Consider the following 16343-nt stretch of genomic DNA (forward strand, 5'->3'; position numbering starts at 1 on the left):
TAACATTATTCTCCATTTATTCATAGGATGTCCTTATTGAAACCTTTACAAATACTGCACCTTATGACTTCACTAAATCTTTAATCTCCTGTATTAGTCATAATGCACTTCTCACCTTTAGTTGCTCTTTGTTGTTAATATTAAGTGGTTGAACTTTGATCTACCAATGTAGTTTTGACTTACTAGTGAATCTAACTTTATTGTAGGGTCGGTCAAGTTGCATTGACTTTCATTGGTTCCTCCAAACCCTTTAAATGAATAAAAAAACATTCCCTATTATGTATCAATTCCTCAAATGTCTATGCCAACTCAATTGGATAGATGTCTATTATAACTTTAATGAGCATTGCCTCATAAAATTTAAAGTTTTTAGATCATTTTTTCATAAAAGTTACCCATCGACTTATCTTTTGCCTAGTTATCATCTTTGCTTTCAATTATCACTTTGTTGAGAAATGAAGCAAACAAGCTATTTTGGATAGAACCAATCACCATTGATTGTTTACCACTATATCTCTTCGAAGGGCTTTTAAATATTTATAGAGCTCTTCTATTGGATAACTAAAATAACTGGGACACTCAGTTTCGCTTATTCTCTTAAGAGTTGAGAAGGCTAAGGGTACTTAACTTCACTTACCTCCTCAGGATTATACTTCCTTCACTTACTCTTTGCTCACACTTTTGAATTACTTAAATTATTATATTATTTGTATTGAGTTAGCTATTATAAGTCATCTTATCGTTGTCGTCGAGCTTCCGGAATGCAAGAAACATTGCCTGCTGGAACAAAATTTTTTCCTAACTAGAGCAACTCTTTATTAGTTTTGGTCATCCCTCATGAATGTACCACATACTTGATCATTTTTGTTGCCTACCCCTTTGAGCAAAAAGGGTACAACATCACATATTACATACTTCGTTCCTTAGTCAAGAACTTTCGCATCGACCCAAAGTTCCATACTTTTGACTATCTTGATGAGATGCTTGTCAACACCGATTTTATAACGTTCTATGGCCTTTATTATTTTGTTTTATCATAATACTTGGAGTATGTTATTATATTTTGAACTCCTCGGCCCCTTCCATATCTATACACTCCCTCCACGAGAGCAAGGGATCAATGATTTTATAAAAGTCTCACCTCTATGGTACCATGGTGCTTCTATGACCACGATGCTATAATTTGTTGCCTTACATCTCCATTCCTTTTCTTCTCCTCGTAATCGTTAAATTTGTCTCTTTGGCATTGTAGTACTCTAAGTTAACATATATTTTAACTAATGCTTGGTTTTGGGTAACTAAGTCCATTTAGACTCATCATTACTTTCTTGCTCCTTTCAATTACCTACTTCAATACCTTTATATTCTCCAAGTAATTTACCTTAGTTAATGGAAAGATATTCTAACTTGTTAGGATCGAGTCAACACTACGAGGAGGGGTGAATTAGTGCAGCGAAAAAATTACGTTGGTTTGAAAATCTTCGTACAATAAAAACCGATTTCGATGAAACCGTCTGTTTAACTCGTATAAGTTTGCAAGTGAATAGAGAAGAGGGGATTGGATAGTTTGCAATGAAGTAAAGTAGAATGCAGTAAAAAGAATAAGAAGTAAGGAAAGAACACACTGGAATTTATAGTGGTTTGGTCGTAGTGACCTACATCCACTTCTGATTCCTCCTTCGTTGAAGCCACTAGCATCTACTAAAGGTCTTCTTTCAATAGGCAAAGACCAACCACCTTTTTACAGCACTCTCTCCTTTTCACAAGTTTAGGAGATAACCCTTACAAGTCACTCTTTTACAAGTATTCCCTCACACACCTCCCTTAGGACTAACTCTAAGCACTAGGAGGAGGGAACTCAAATTTTTGGCAGAGTTTACTTCGTTTTTTCCTAAAAAATTCTTGCTGCCCAAGTGGGGTATTTATAGGCCCCAAATAGTTTCAAAATTGGAGCCAAAAATTTAAACTTTCGGGTCTTCCGAGTACGGGTGGTACCACCACCTATAGCCTGATATTGGGCGGTACCACCACCTAGTCTTGTCATACCACCACCTGACAGCCTCGGAGATCGGGTTTTTTGAGTTTTCCAACTCATAGGCAGTTCCACCACGTGACCCAACTTTTGGGTCATTGAACGGGCCTCCCAATGAGCCCAAATTAGTCTCAATTAAGGCCCAATTGGCCCCTAATTGAGTTAGCATGATTACACCAAAAGCTAACTTAGTTAGCCCCTTAAACTACTTCGATTTTAGAGAAATAATTACAAAGCATAAATCCTTTGTTTGGCATGTCATTGGTTTATCCGACGCTCGTCCGATCCTTCGGTGCATTGTTCTCTCCTTCGACGTATTGCCAAATCGGCATGTTGACTCTCACAACTTTCGATCTCCTTGGCTCAATGTTCGATCCTTCGACCTGATACCCGAATTCATGGCACGAAGCCTTCTACCGACACGTCGACCGATCCTTCAGCCTGACGTCCAATTGTTTGACATGTTCACTTTGGCCCAATGTCTGATTCTTACTGCTTTAATTAATTTGCTTCTCCTTGATCGAAGCTAGTCATGTGTCACTCAAAATATAGATTAGATCACAAACTCATTAATTGATTTCATTATCAAAATCTGAGATTCAACATAACTCTCCTACATGGCCTCTGCCATCATGTTATAGGGCTCACGCTAATTCTGTTCTCATTTGTATCCTTAGTAGCAACATTTACTCACTCGACCTTGTCCTCTTACTTGTTGAGCTCCCTCAAGCAAATATAAGCTCTTAAGCAATCTACTCTCTAATAGCTTTAATCATACATTTATATGGTCAAGTCCCTCACAGGATTAATTTATACTTGCACTTGAAAGTCTTACCTTTGTGGTACTATAACACTTATTCATGCTCATGACCTTATTATCTAATACAAACTTCGATGCATGCACGGAAGATCTTACCTTTGTGGTATAATGACATTTACTCCTTAAACCTATAACCCTTCTTATCGTTATGTTATCTATTGAAGCAAAGCTTCCAATAGCTCCAATCATTTCCCTCCTGATGATTAAATTCCTCATGAGACTTAATTTGTGTGTTAGATTATTTTGAACTATTCCATCATGATCCATTGCATTGCGTTGCCTATAGGTCAATTACACTATGATCTTTATATGGTGAACTCAAATTGTGATTTTCATGTGGTTTATGCCAAAACATCGTAGGGCCTATGCCTCCTCCGATTATGTTTGCCTTTTTGGCAATTGACCTTCTATGGTGCCCAAGTATTTTACATAGTACCCACCTAGCATACTAATGAAAATACAAATAACATATATGTATTACCATTACTTGATATTTTTTTATGATATATATGGTTCAAATTGGCCCACTTTCTCATTATATTATTATTGATGGCATAAGTAAATTGTATGATGACATACTATTTTAATCATGCATGTGATATGAATAAAATTAGGAGTAGGGTTTTACACCTTTGTCGATCCACACTTAGGTCACTAGTAGATGAATTAAAGTTATGAGATAGTCTGTCGTTTAGTAACTCTTAAAGTCCACCGACTTCACTAAAAGTTGATGTATCATTATCTAGATCCTGAGTCTCTACCCCTAATACAATCTTTGTTGCACATAGCTTCCTTTATAGTAACTTAAATGATAGTACTATTGTATATTCTTTAGGAGTACCTGTCTTTGTGTCATCTTGCCTTGTGGTAAGGAATTTCGACTCCAACTTTATCTTCACAAATTGAGTTAACTTCTTGCTCTAATCTCTTTGTTAATTACCTCACTAAGTTAAGGTGCATGTATCTCGAAGTTCTCTTTGACTTTTGCATCTTACAAGATGAGTCCACCCCATCAAAATGAGGAAACTAAGAAACGACATAATCTCACTCTTGTCTCTACAAGAGTTCATATCCTTGACATTTGTCTTCACGCCTTTGCTTCATGTTATATCTTTTAAGTTGACTCCTTTCACACGGCATAGGTACTTTACCAAGTTTACTAAGTTTCACCGAAGTCCTCCACTCCTCGATTTGTATTAAGATGATGGTGTCTCTCATGCATCGTGCCCACCATTTCATGTGTCAACCCTTCGTTGAACTCGATCTCCTCATAAGCTTAAAGTGTGTCTTTGTTTGGTATTACCTCCTGTCGCTCTTTCACTTAATCTCATAATGCGTCAATCAATGCATTATCTTATGTGAGATTACGTGATGAATCCTTATTACTCACTTGATCCTTTGAGTTTTACAAAACTTCAAACTTAAGATACCTCCCTCAATATATGTGCTTCATTATACATGAATCTACCACTGAAGAATTAAGATTTATCTCTCCTATATATTTGTCTTGTTGGAGTAATTATCCTCTTTCTATACTTTCTCTAAAATTTTCAAAAACCACTATCTCCTTAGACTACTCTACATTGCTGTAAAAAATTATATTATTCTGTCACTATAAATGCACTTGTTAAATTATGACTATTCACTAATATAGTCTCTCGTTGTACCCCACAATATTTGGAAACGTGTAAAACCTACTGAACAATTTAGCTCTTATGGACGTATCTATCACATGTTGTAGAAAAAATTTTCATACTCCATGACATCAAGTTTCAATTATCTTGAAATGGTCACGGATAGCCTATCATTCATGTATAAGTCATTGTGTAAGTATTGAATTTTTTGAGTTAATTTTCCTCACCTTTATGAACTTTGAACAAACTCTTTCAGTTATTGAGCAACTTATCCCTCTTTGTTCATCTCGTCCTTTTCGAAACACTCCCACTTGTATTTAGCACTATCAAGTTTGATTACCAATATCGAGCCATAGCTCAAACTTGGCCATCATAATCTTTGTACATTACATACTCTTGTGGTGCCTCTCATGCAAAGAGTTGGTCATTCCTCTAAATATTAACATCGGATGTCTACTCCATTAAGCAACTTATTTTCCTATATCTCTATGCTTATTTCCCTTAAATAGTCACATATTGATTGCCCTCAATATAGTCATATTAAGTCCTCTATATTTACATACTAAACATTTCTAAGTTTTCTTGTCCCACTTTAATACCATATGGTATGGACTTAGTAAGTTTTATCTATGGCACCTTTGATTATTCGTTCACAAATGATCAATCTCCTCGTAACCTCACAAAGTCCCATAATAACCTATAAAAAAAAATATTCGTTCACAGATGATCAATCTCCTCGTAACCTCACAAATGAGCATTTAACTTAGGGTCTCACAAACAAACATTTCAAATGCACTTGTTGGCAATGTAAAATATAAAGAACAATTATGTAACAAATGATTTGACGTAGCCCGACATGCTTAAAAGTTACCACAGGTAATCAAAATGGATTTATCGAGCCTCTTATAAGCCTTTTATATATTCGCTAATGATGAATAAAATAAAAAAGAACTAACATAACTAAACATTAGATATTATGTAAGTCGTATGATTACAAGCCTAGGTTATTATATGATTTTGACCTATAAAAATATTACAAAGTCATCTATAAAAATTTAGTGAAATTGTAAAGTTGAAGATGTTTGAGTTTTAAATAATAGTGTCATATTATAAGGATTTAACACTGTAAAATAAATTAATTTTAAAATGTCTATATTGACTGATGATGCTAGATGATGTTTGCATATAATAGTAAATATGTTAGTTTGTACTTATTATGTTACACAAGGAAGCTTCATTTGAAATATTATTTATTAATGATGGATTTACCAAAGGAGTGGCCAACCCTTGGTCATTAAAGAGACATCTAAAAGCCGATGTTGATTAAGAAACCCTTGGTATCCTAATCCCAATCTAGATATTACACTACATCCAGTGGGCGCTCTTGTTGATTATTGACTTGTTTCTCTTACGATTAAATTATCAATATCTAATTTAGTTCTATGCCAAATTAGTGGGCATTGCAAATGCAAATTGGTTCGAGACTACTTTCATCACAAATCGACATCGAAAGCAAGTGAGAGTCGATCATCTAAACATGCAAAACTTAGGTTAAGGTATTTCCGACAAGACATCTTCGATGGGCTCTTTTGATAAAGAGAATACATTTTCGACCTTACACGAATGAGATATATAACTGTCAACGTTTACTTAGACAATATTTGAGCGTGAAAAACCACCCAAACCATCGATTGTTATTGTTCATTGTTGGTGTCATACTGAATATGACCAGGAGCTGACACACAAGGCTGACTATGAGCCCGACTTGGTGTTGATGCAGTACTCAGATGTCCACTTTGCTGATGTAGTAGTGTACTCAAATGCCTGCCCACTTCAAATATTCCCAATAACCAAGTATAGTAGTGAACCGGTTGGGTTCCGGAGAACGATTAGCTGAGGCACGATTAGTCGAGGCAAAGCAGCCAAAACTACTTAAGGCACACTGACTTTAGAAATAGAGAGAATTAATGTCAGTTGTGCAGGGATCAATGTATCCATTATCATGAACAAATATAACGATACGGTACTCAGTTGCACAGGCAACAAATGAAGATATTCCATATCGCTCGCTCTATTGCAGATTGGAAAGAAAGTAAGTCTGTGTTGCCTAATTTTCCATAAATGTAGATCACACACTGTTAAACATTTTCTTAACAAGTCCTCGTAACACAAAGACCAACTTATCTTTTGAAACTTCTTTTCTAAATGATAACACAGAATCTTTCTCATCATTTTCCCAATCGATCAGCTCATCAAAGATCTCTGTTTGTCATCTTTCTCCCAACAATGATTCAAGAAGTGCAGCCTCCTCTTCCTACACACAACATAAAAGCTTGTAAGCAACCACATCAAAAGAGTTTTCACGGGGTTCAGTTAAACATGTCAAATTGCACAAGGTAAAGGCGCTTTCTTCGGAGAAGGTTGCCTCCTGATCTCTCTATCAAGACCTAGAGGCCAATTAACTCGAATGCCAATGTGTTGTCATTGACAATCATCACACCCACGCAACACCTTCGTCAATGAGCATTTCGTCGCTTTTGTTTGCTGTATATCTCTTTTACCTTGTTTTAATATCTCTTTACTTAAAACTGTGAGCAAAAACAATTTACAAAGCTACAAAACAATTGCTCATCATAATGGACAAAATTATCTCAAAATGACTTAGTTTTCGGGTTTAAGATAGTGTTGAGCATTGATTTGATTCACAAATTCACACATTAAGCCTATAGGAACTTGCCAACGCACCCGATACCTAGTAAATAGTCGTTTGTGGATTTGCAACTGTTTGTTTGTCTTCTAAAATTATTGTTTTCTTCTTTCTCTCTTTTCTTTCTTACACACTAAGTATTTAGTCTCTTCGCGAAACATCGGGATTTGTCCGTCACTTGTTTCCGAACTAATCAATTTGCTCTTTAACAAGTCCTTCGGGACTTGAGCGAGATTGCAACTAAGCTGACCCTTTACAAACAGATAACGTAAAAGTGCCTCAGGACATAAGCAATTCCAACTAAGTTTATGACAATATGAATTCTAAATAATAGAGAAATAATCACAAAAAAAATGACTGTAAAACATACCACAAGAGCATTAAATTCTGTCTCCTCATCTATGGCAGCAACGGTAACAGGGTCCTCCGGCAGATCCTGATTTCCAGGTCATGGAAAAGAATAGGGCATAAAAAAAAACAACTGTTTCCTTATTGAAATAACAACAGACATGGTTTCAATATAATCCATAATCGGAACACTGATTAATGATTCTAACTACATAACTTATTGAAGAAAAAGTAACTTTTTTCCAAAATGCAAGAGAAAAAGGTTACATGTAGCTCAAACTGGGATCCCGAGAAGAAACTTGGTCTACGAGGGGCAAAAAAAAATCAGCATCTGATCTACAAACATAAAAGGCTAAAATATCCAAGAACTCAATACAATCTAACAGGCAATATCTGAAAGTAGGAAGCAAACAAACTAACCTGAAATAAACCAGGGGCCACAACATCCAGAAAAATTAAATCAAGAAACAGTGATTAATATATCAAAGGCATGCAGAATAACCATAAGCAATAAATGAATACTGAATTCAAAACCCATTTCATAGAGATGAATCATTTGCATCGTCAGCAATTTGGAGAACACCATTTTCACCCTGCAGAATTAAATCACTGTTATTCTTATTTATTAGTAAATATTGTACAAGAAACGAAAAATATAACAGATATATTACAGACATTGATCTTAAAAACATCAAGAATGTTTTCATCTGGAGGATAAACAAAAAGAAAATAGGCAATGTACCTTGACAGCAACAAAGAGAAGTGGATCAGATGGTGTGTAGATCATGTAATGTGCACCATCCTACAGATCGAATCACATGAACATAAAATTACAATGTGATGTTTGAAACAAGAAATTATCTAAACAACCCTGTTGGTCATATTCACAGTACAACCAAAAATTCCATAAGTCAGCACAGAGTCAAAAAAAAAAGAAAAACAAAACCCATTTACATGGCTTGAAGAGAATTAACAGAATCATACTCGAACCATATGATCCATACCTATACTCATCCCTAAATCATATCCCAACTCATCCAAACCTCTCTTATTCTACAATTCATTTATTATTTAGCAGTGTTTTCTTGATTTTTCTTGTTTTGTGGTGCCAGAAGAAGAGGGGTATCAACCATGAAGATAAAAAGCCTAAAATATTCCTTACTCTGAAATTAACATAGATGAGGTTATTCAAAGGTCTTCAACAAAGGTTGATTTAGCTTACAATCAGAACCACCCAGTGGACTCCTAGCAGCAGAATCATAATTCTCAAGATTGGCATGTCTCGATTCAATCCAGCAAATCTGGTTGAGTCCAACACCAATAACCTTCAAGAGATTAATGGCATAAGCCATTTTGGCTGATCAAACTGATTGATGGATTTTTGGCTAATCCTAGTGGATTGATTAGTTATTCACAATTTAAGTCAATGCCAGCTGATCACTCCAAATCTAGCAGATCCCCCCTGATCCCAACTGATTAAAGTCATTTGAAAAGAATTTGATGTACATTCCAATTCAGCCAATTTACTGTATATATCTGTACATGTAAGAACATGTATATAATCAAGCATTAGCGGGAATCACATCCGCTGGGCTCGCTCTTTTATATAGTAAGCATTAATGGGAGAATGGTGGGTGCATGTCAATGAGGTGCTTGGGGTGTGTATGCACAAATTGTACTATTAAAGTATTATTCTTAGCAAAAAGAAACTAACAATCTCAATCCAATCTGTCAACATCACTAAGACCAAACTACGCAAACCTATTAAAGTCTAACAGACCCCAGCTGTGCAAACCGCAAACCATCAGTTTAAATAAAATTAATGGAAAACTAAGAGGACAAACCCAGGTTCTGAATACAGGTCCCTATCAGATTCTGACTGACCTTTGGATACAACAAATTACCCATTTGCTGTCTGCTGAAACTTTAGCTACAGTAGTAGAACATCATACTAGGAAGATCATGTAACTTACTAGTTATCTCACCAAATTGAAGCAAGTTATCTCAACACCTTCACTGGGCAATCCTTCAATATTTTCACCATCATCTGAAGAATCAAAATCATTGTTGTCATTGAAACAAAAATTTGAAGGATAGACATTACTCTTAAAATGACAGATGATAAAGCATAAACATCTATCAAAACTAAAGAAAAAGATCACATAACTGAAACATGCAAACTGATTATAGTTAAGAAAGTGCTATGTGCCACATTTTCCCAATATATAAATTGATGTTACTGACATAATTTATGGAACTGGAAAATCTTATACCTCCAATGCAATAAAATACAGCTATAGAAATCATATACGAAGACAACAAAGTAAAATCCTTAAAACAAATACACCAAAGGACAGTGCAACCTTCATCAAAACTGGATGTTGAAGAGGAATTGGGTAATGTCAAGTTGAAGTGGATCTAACTGATTGAAGATGCCTAAAACCATCCAGACTATAACACGTTATTTTTTTTTCTACGCAACATAGGACAGAACTTACCATTACAGAATATACTGACTACAGAAATGAGATAACACAGTTCTATAATGCTCATTTTAATCATATTCAGCACAAGAGTATAACGGTATCCCAAGAAGTAAATTGGAGACAGAGGTTAAGGCTATGGAAGCAGTTTACATAAATCAGATGTCCATGTTTAAAGGTTTAATAAGACTCCATGTAACATAGATGATACAACTGTTTAGACGATACAAAGTATTTCCTCCAAATATCAATACATATTTGTTAAGTCAACAAAAAACAAACTTTAAACACGCAAAATCTTTAAGGGCATTGGTTTCTCATTAAGAGATGCAAAAAAAATTACACAATAAGGTGAATCTAAAAGACCTAACAACTGATTTGACCTAGCCCTGCATGGCTGATTCAAATAAAAGGCAACACATAGTAAATTATAGTGACTGACAACTAAAAAATCAAGAAGTAAAAGAAATATTCAATCAAATACCTTCAATGCACAAAATACTCCCCTAGTAATAACCTAGTTTCAGGTATATCAATAAGTAATGATTTTTAGTGACTTGTTTCCAAACAAAAACAGGTAAAGATTTAGTTCTTTTAACAATCAATAATTATGGATAGATAATTTTCAGTCACATTTATCATCTTATCTAGAACAAATTATTTGAAGGAACCCATTTTCACATAAACAAATAGATAAGAAAAATCAAAAATCATTTTCATAGAGAGATATCCAACAGAAGAACTATCAGTGCCAAACTCCAGTACGTCTTCTTCAGAGTAACAAAACCTGAAAGGGAAGAAAAATCAAAAATCTGTTGTCCTAACACACTGAATACAAGATGCATATGGATTTTGGCAAGGGCATGTGCAGCAGCAGGGATAACCTGAAAAAGAAACTCACAAAGTACACTAATATAGACTTTAAACATGTTAAAGGTAGAGCAATGCATCTAGGAATTCTGGATTTTCCTTTTTCTCCATTTGTGTGTATTAATAAACGTAGATGGGAAGGAGAGGAAGAGAGAGAGAGAGAGAGAGGTTGGTTTAACAAACCAAAACATTGCAATTCTTCTTCATGATCCTTGAGTTTTATTTTAAAAAGCCTTAGCAGCAAATATACATGATAATCTTATGCACAAAGGATGATGCACGAACTTATAACCATAAGCAACATCTAAAAATTCTACATGTTTTGAAAGTAGAAAACCATAAGTTTTGCTTTGCGTAAAGTTATTACCTAAAAGTACTTCATTTGTGGTTGCAAAGGAGTAAAAATAGATATTTTAGCCTGCACTGACTTGGTAAAAGTTACGACCAAGATATCTTGATACTGAAAGACCCCATGCTTTATGAGGATCTTGTGGTGAAAGACCACATGCTTAGCTAAGACACTTTAGATAGAAAAGCTACTTCAAACACATGGACCATGATGTTCCTGTGGCCTTCTATGGTCCTTAATTTCTGATGTGCCAGTAATTAACCTGAGCCTACTGACTACCGTAATATTAGAAAAGAAATTTTCATTACTGATCTAACCCCATCCAACCTGTGTAGAAGAAAAGCTATGTACTAAATTAAAAAGAGGATCAGAAATAGGAACACAATCGAAAAGTCCAAATGCAATTCCAATCAATCAACATTAAGAGCTTCAACTATGAATTTACTTCAGTAGCAAGATTAGTAATACCGAAAACACAAGTAAATGAAAATATAAGAATATGACACATACTGCTGACCAGCCACTGAAGTTTGTGCTCTTCAATATTTGTATGGGCCTGCCCAGGAAGATAACGACTTATAATATAATAGTTGCAGCAAGAAGGAACCCAGTACTCAAAATGTTGAACACATACGTATCCACTGGGCAGAGCAGCATGCATTCATCCCCTTTAGAACTTTGGAACACTCTCCTAATTACACATTCTAAGGGCAGATTATTGGAAGCATCAACCAGCAAATATGTCACAGGAAAATAAGTACCTCTTTATCTGGTCATGAAAAGGAATCAAAGTCATGCTTTTCAGTGCAATAATCGCTGTAGAGTAGAAGGAAGGTACAGGACACAGTGTAAGCATCAACAGTTACCCTACGACGTACAAACCCTAGTTTGAGCTCGCTGAAACGAAGATTTGCAAAATCTATCCAATTAGGTTTCCCGCCACTGCTTGGGCTCACTGTTAATCTAATTTAAGAACGAATTTTGGCCATCACGGAAGCATAAATCTATAACCTAATAGCCATATCAAGATTCGAGTCCACAACAATGTCCAGATAAAGTCCGCGCCGATCGGACAAACAAACAGACGCCATGAAGGAAAGAAAACCGTTCAAAATTTGCGTACGATGGTGGCGATCCGCTTCGAGGCGGCCAGGAGGACCCTCCCGTGCTGGTCGAGCAAGAATCCAGCGGGCGGCTTCGGCAGCGGGGAAGGATCGCTACGCCGATCCATCGCATTCGGCGGGTGGCTTCTCCGGAGCCCTCGTCTTCCCGGAATTCTTCCTCTTCGTTGCAGGCGGCGGATGCTTCGCCGCGTGGGCGCCGCTGGCCGACTTCAGGGAAGCGGCATGTGAGGAGAGCGTTAAGTCGAAGCGAGGAAGGGGCGTCAAAGAAGAGAGGGAAGTAGCGAGAGGTTTGGTCTTGGGAGGGTAACGAGGATGAGGGAGGAAGGAAGAACTAAAGACGGTGAGGCAGCGAAGAAGCCCGCCTTCCAACTTCAAAGATGGTGGGCTTGTGGAGGGATAACCCTTTTTTTTAATTTTGTAGGGCTGATTACATATTATTATTTAATTAGTTAGTAATCTTTATTATCTTCATCTTTATATTTGTAAAATTTATATTTAAAATTTTATATTTATAAAAAAATATTTAATTTACTTTTTTCTCATAATATCGATTTTATTAAAAAATATCTTGAATTTATCATTGAGCATATACTGATTTTATCTCATTTCAATTTATCAATGAGTACGTCTGGTATTTTTGTAAACAGAGTAGACAATATGAGAAGAAACTAGATTAAATTTTTAACTTTCGTAATTATAAAAATCTCGATGTAACTATTTAAAATATAAAGAATGAGATAGTGAAAATAGTTACTTACAGTGATTATTTATAATTAACCCTATTTTATAGCATATTTAACTACATTTTATCGGGAAAAAGTTAACTTTTTATTTGGACAAAAATATTTGTATATTTTATCTAAATAATACTATTTAAAATTTTTAATTTTGATAGTTAATTTTTATATATTTTTAAGTACTAATCATATTAGAATTATATTCTAATTATTCTAAGATGATTAGTATTATTTTTTAAATTTTATAATGATTAATTATTTTTTTGAATATCATATATAATCATATTATTTTACTAAAACATTGAGATTATTTTCGTCCACGTTGAAAATGTGCCCCTAGGATAAAAACGAATATGGGGGGCTAAAAAGTAAATATAATGGGTTTTTTTTCGATAGAATGCATATATCTCTTATCAATATTTGGATTATATATATATATATATAATATCAATATTAACCATCATTTATAGTGATTATTATCAATTGCTAGTCTAAATTTAGCGAAAGTGAAAGGCACTCAATGGAAGGTGCTAGTAAAGAAGGGGTACAAAGAAACGGAAAGAGATTCTTCTTGGGCGTTGGGGGGAAACCCCGTCGCCTTCCTCTTCCTCTCTACCGGCGCTCACTTACCCTCTTCCACAACTCTTCTTTCTCTTCACCTTCTTTTGTGCTCCCTTCCACAGGCATCACCGTGCTCATGGTTGACAATGCTGGTATTGCTCCTGCTCCTATGAGGCATCCCGTTTCCAAGCAGGGCTTGGATAGTCGCAACAAACAGGTTGGATCCGCTCCCCTTACATGGGCTAAGGGAATCTCTGAAAAACCCTCTGCTAGTTCGAAAGTTGGTTTCTTTCTCACTCTCATTTTGATCGGATCATTAATTCGTCTGCGGATTTCGTTTGTTTTGACGACGAGAATTTGGAAAATTGGCGTGAGCATTGGAAGTTTAGTTTAGTTAGTCGTTTTTTACGTCGTCCTCCTCCCATAGAAGTGATTAAATCATTTGTTTACAAGTCTTGGAATGCTTCTGTCCCCCCTCTGACCATGGATATGGAGAAAGGGCAATGTGCTATTTCGATTTTCTTCGTAGGAAGATATCTTGAAGGTGCTCACTAATGGTCCTTGGTCCATCCGAGGTGAACTCTTGCATCTTATGCCTTGGCGATTGGATTTCCAGCCTCTGTTGGAACCGATGCATGCTGCCCCGGTGTGGGTACAAATGCTTGGCTTACCCTTTGAGTACTAGGATCAAGGAAAAACTTGTGTTAAGAATGTCTCCACCCGAGCGGCAGCTCGCGCTAAAGTCAAGGAGGTCGCCGCCTTGCTTAAGCCTAAGGCTAGGCAGAAAAAGACTCAACTTGTGGTTAAGGAAACTAACCGTGTCAAGAAGGTCGCTGTGGCGAAGCCTACTATGGCAAAGATGCCCCTCCTCCTCGCTTGTTTATGTTGGCTGACGATGGCCCTTCCCTTGACCACACCTTTGCAGGCTGTGAGTGACTATATTCAAAATATGATTCGATCTGACCATGTAGATTCTTTGATTTTACAGGAAATCCAGGCTTCTAAGGAATATTGTGTGAGGTTCATCCGAAGGTTAGGAAAAAATTGGACAGGGGATGCGTAGCCTGCAATTCGAGCGTTGGGGCAGTGTTCTTGTTGCTTGGAACAGTTGGTGAGTATTTGCTCATGTGCTTTCTATGCAATCTCAATATGTGCAATGTGGTTGTTCAATACACCAACAGCAATCAATGGTTGCTTACGGCTGTATATTAGTACATCCTTAGTAACATATTATGGGAATACTTTTCTATGCTTGGCATGACTTGTATTTCATGGTTTCTCATCAGTGATTTTAATTATATTCTCTAAGATAAACGTGGAGATTTTGTTTTTTATGTTTCTGGTTTGTTCGAGGATTTCAATCATTTGTTGACATGGCTCATCTTTTAAATCTAGGTTTTTCCAACCCCAAGAACACTTTGTAATAACCATAAAGGATCTGTTCAAATCTAGGATAGGTTAGATCATACTCTTGCTAATAATTGTTGGATGCTTCTTTTTTGTTCATTATCTTCTGTTTATTATTTTCTTTATAATTTTAAATTTCAAAACTTTTAGAGTGGGTATAATGAAGTCACAGATATTCTTCGCAATACTTGGGGTTCTAATGGTAGTGCTCCTCTTTAGATCTTCTCTACTAACCTACATAATCTTTGTCATTTGCTTTCTTATTAGAATAAGCACAAGCTTGGTGATGTTGAGGATTCTTTAGCTAGTGCTCAACATAATATTTCTGTATTAGAATCTAAAGATTGTTTGTGAGGATTTAATGATTCTAAGTTCACTGAACTATAATCATTAGGCAGAATATCTCAATGGTACTTATAAAACTCAACTATAATCATTAGGCCAAAATAACAAATAGTTTCAAAAATCTCTTTGATTGTGAAACACGAAATGAGTCGATTGCTCTCCTAAATAGAGATACCCCAATCAGTTGGAATAAGCCAAGACAAAAGGGTAGTTGGTTGGGATGGTTTAGCGTTCCAAAGCTAAAAATAAAAAAAGTGATAAACTCATTAAGACTATGATCTTGAACAAAATTGCCATTAATCCGAAGATGGTGATATGATTAGAGTGATGAAGCTGACTTAATATTGAGGTCACCCTCAATGATCCATTTGGATTGTGATTTAGTCCACCATTTAATATTTATTTATCTAACGAGAGTCTAAAGTTTTATTATGAAAGCACACAATACAGAAACAATCTTTCGAAATTCCTAATTGGGATCCTTCAAGGAAGGTAAATTTCCTTTCAAGTATTTGGGATCCTATCCTTCAGTGCTCCTCGTTACGATCCTAATTGAGTACTTGAGCATTCTACTCAAAATGTTAGAAATAGATTAAGCACTTACAAAACCAACTTGTTATCCCAGCTGAGTGCATTACTCTTGTTTAACTCTGTGCTCTATTTGCTTCCCTTGCATACTTTTAGTGCTTGTTGGATTCCTAATTCTATTCTTGAAGGTATTAATCATATTATTAGATAGTTTCTTTAGTATACAGCAGACCACTCTCGTAGTCTTCATTTGTTATCCTGTGAGATGGTTTGTGACCCCAAAAGCTATGGGCGATTTTGGGTATAGATGATCTTCATTTAATTAAATTTGTTTTACATGCTAAACGTATAAAACATTTTAATGATGTTGATTCAATTTGGATTAGTATCGACGAGGC

At 35.7% G+C, this 16343-nt stretch overlaps 1 protein-coding gene and 1 long non-coding RNA gene across 4 annotated transcripts; one reads left to right on the plus strand and one right to left on the minus strand.

Annotated features, from left to right (window-relative positions):
* Nucleotides 1-6581: 6581 nt before the first annotated feature.
* LOC135615064 (uncharacterized) lies at nucleotides 6582-12734 on the minus strand. Of its 3 annotated transcripts, none has more exons than XM_065113069.1 (7): nucleotides 11878-12734; nucleotides 11754-11799; nucleotides 9515-9588; nucleotides 8284-8343; nucleotides 8102-8134; nucleotides 7564-7629; nucleotides 6582-6800 (listed from the first exon to the last, which is right to left on the minus strand). In XM_065113069.1, exons 4-7 carry the CDS (start codon nucleotides 8326-8328, stop codon nucleotides 6756-6758), a joined length of 189 nt encoding a protein of 62 aa, XP_064969141.1. In that variant the 5' UTR covers nucleotides 8329-8343; nucleotides 9515-9588; nucleotides 11754-11799; nucleotides 11878-12734; the 3' UTR covers nucleotides 6582-6755. The 3 variants fall into 3 exon arrangements, 1 of the variants encoding a protein (XP_064969141.1); XR_010487835.1 differs by having other exon boundaries at nucleotides 6755-6800; nucleotides 7809-8134; XR_010487836.1 differs by lacking the exons at nucleotides 11754-11799; nucleotides 11878-12734 and having other exon boundaries at nucleotides 6755-6800; nucleotides 7809-8134; nucleotides 9515-11036.
* Nucleotides 12735-13689: 955 nt separating this feature from the next.
* LOC108953044 (uncharacterized) lies at nucleotides 13690-14918 on the plus strand. Its single transcript, XR_001978334.2, has 2 exons — nucleotides 13690-13882; nucleotides 14654-14918. It is a non-coding gene; the product is annotated as an uncharacterized LOC108953044 (long non-coding RNA).
* Nucleotides 14919-16343: the final 1425 nt, after the last annotated feature.

The sequence above is a fragment of the Musa acuminata genome, chromosome BXJ2-6, assembly GCF_036884655.1.
Source record: "Musa acuminata AAA Group cultivar baxijiao chromosome BXJ2-6, Cavendish_Baxijiao_AAA, whole genome shotgun sequence".
Taxonomy (NCBI): domain Eukaryota; kingdom Viridiplantae; phylum Streptophyta; class Magnoliopsida; order Zingiberales; family Musaceae; genus Musa; species Musa acuminata.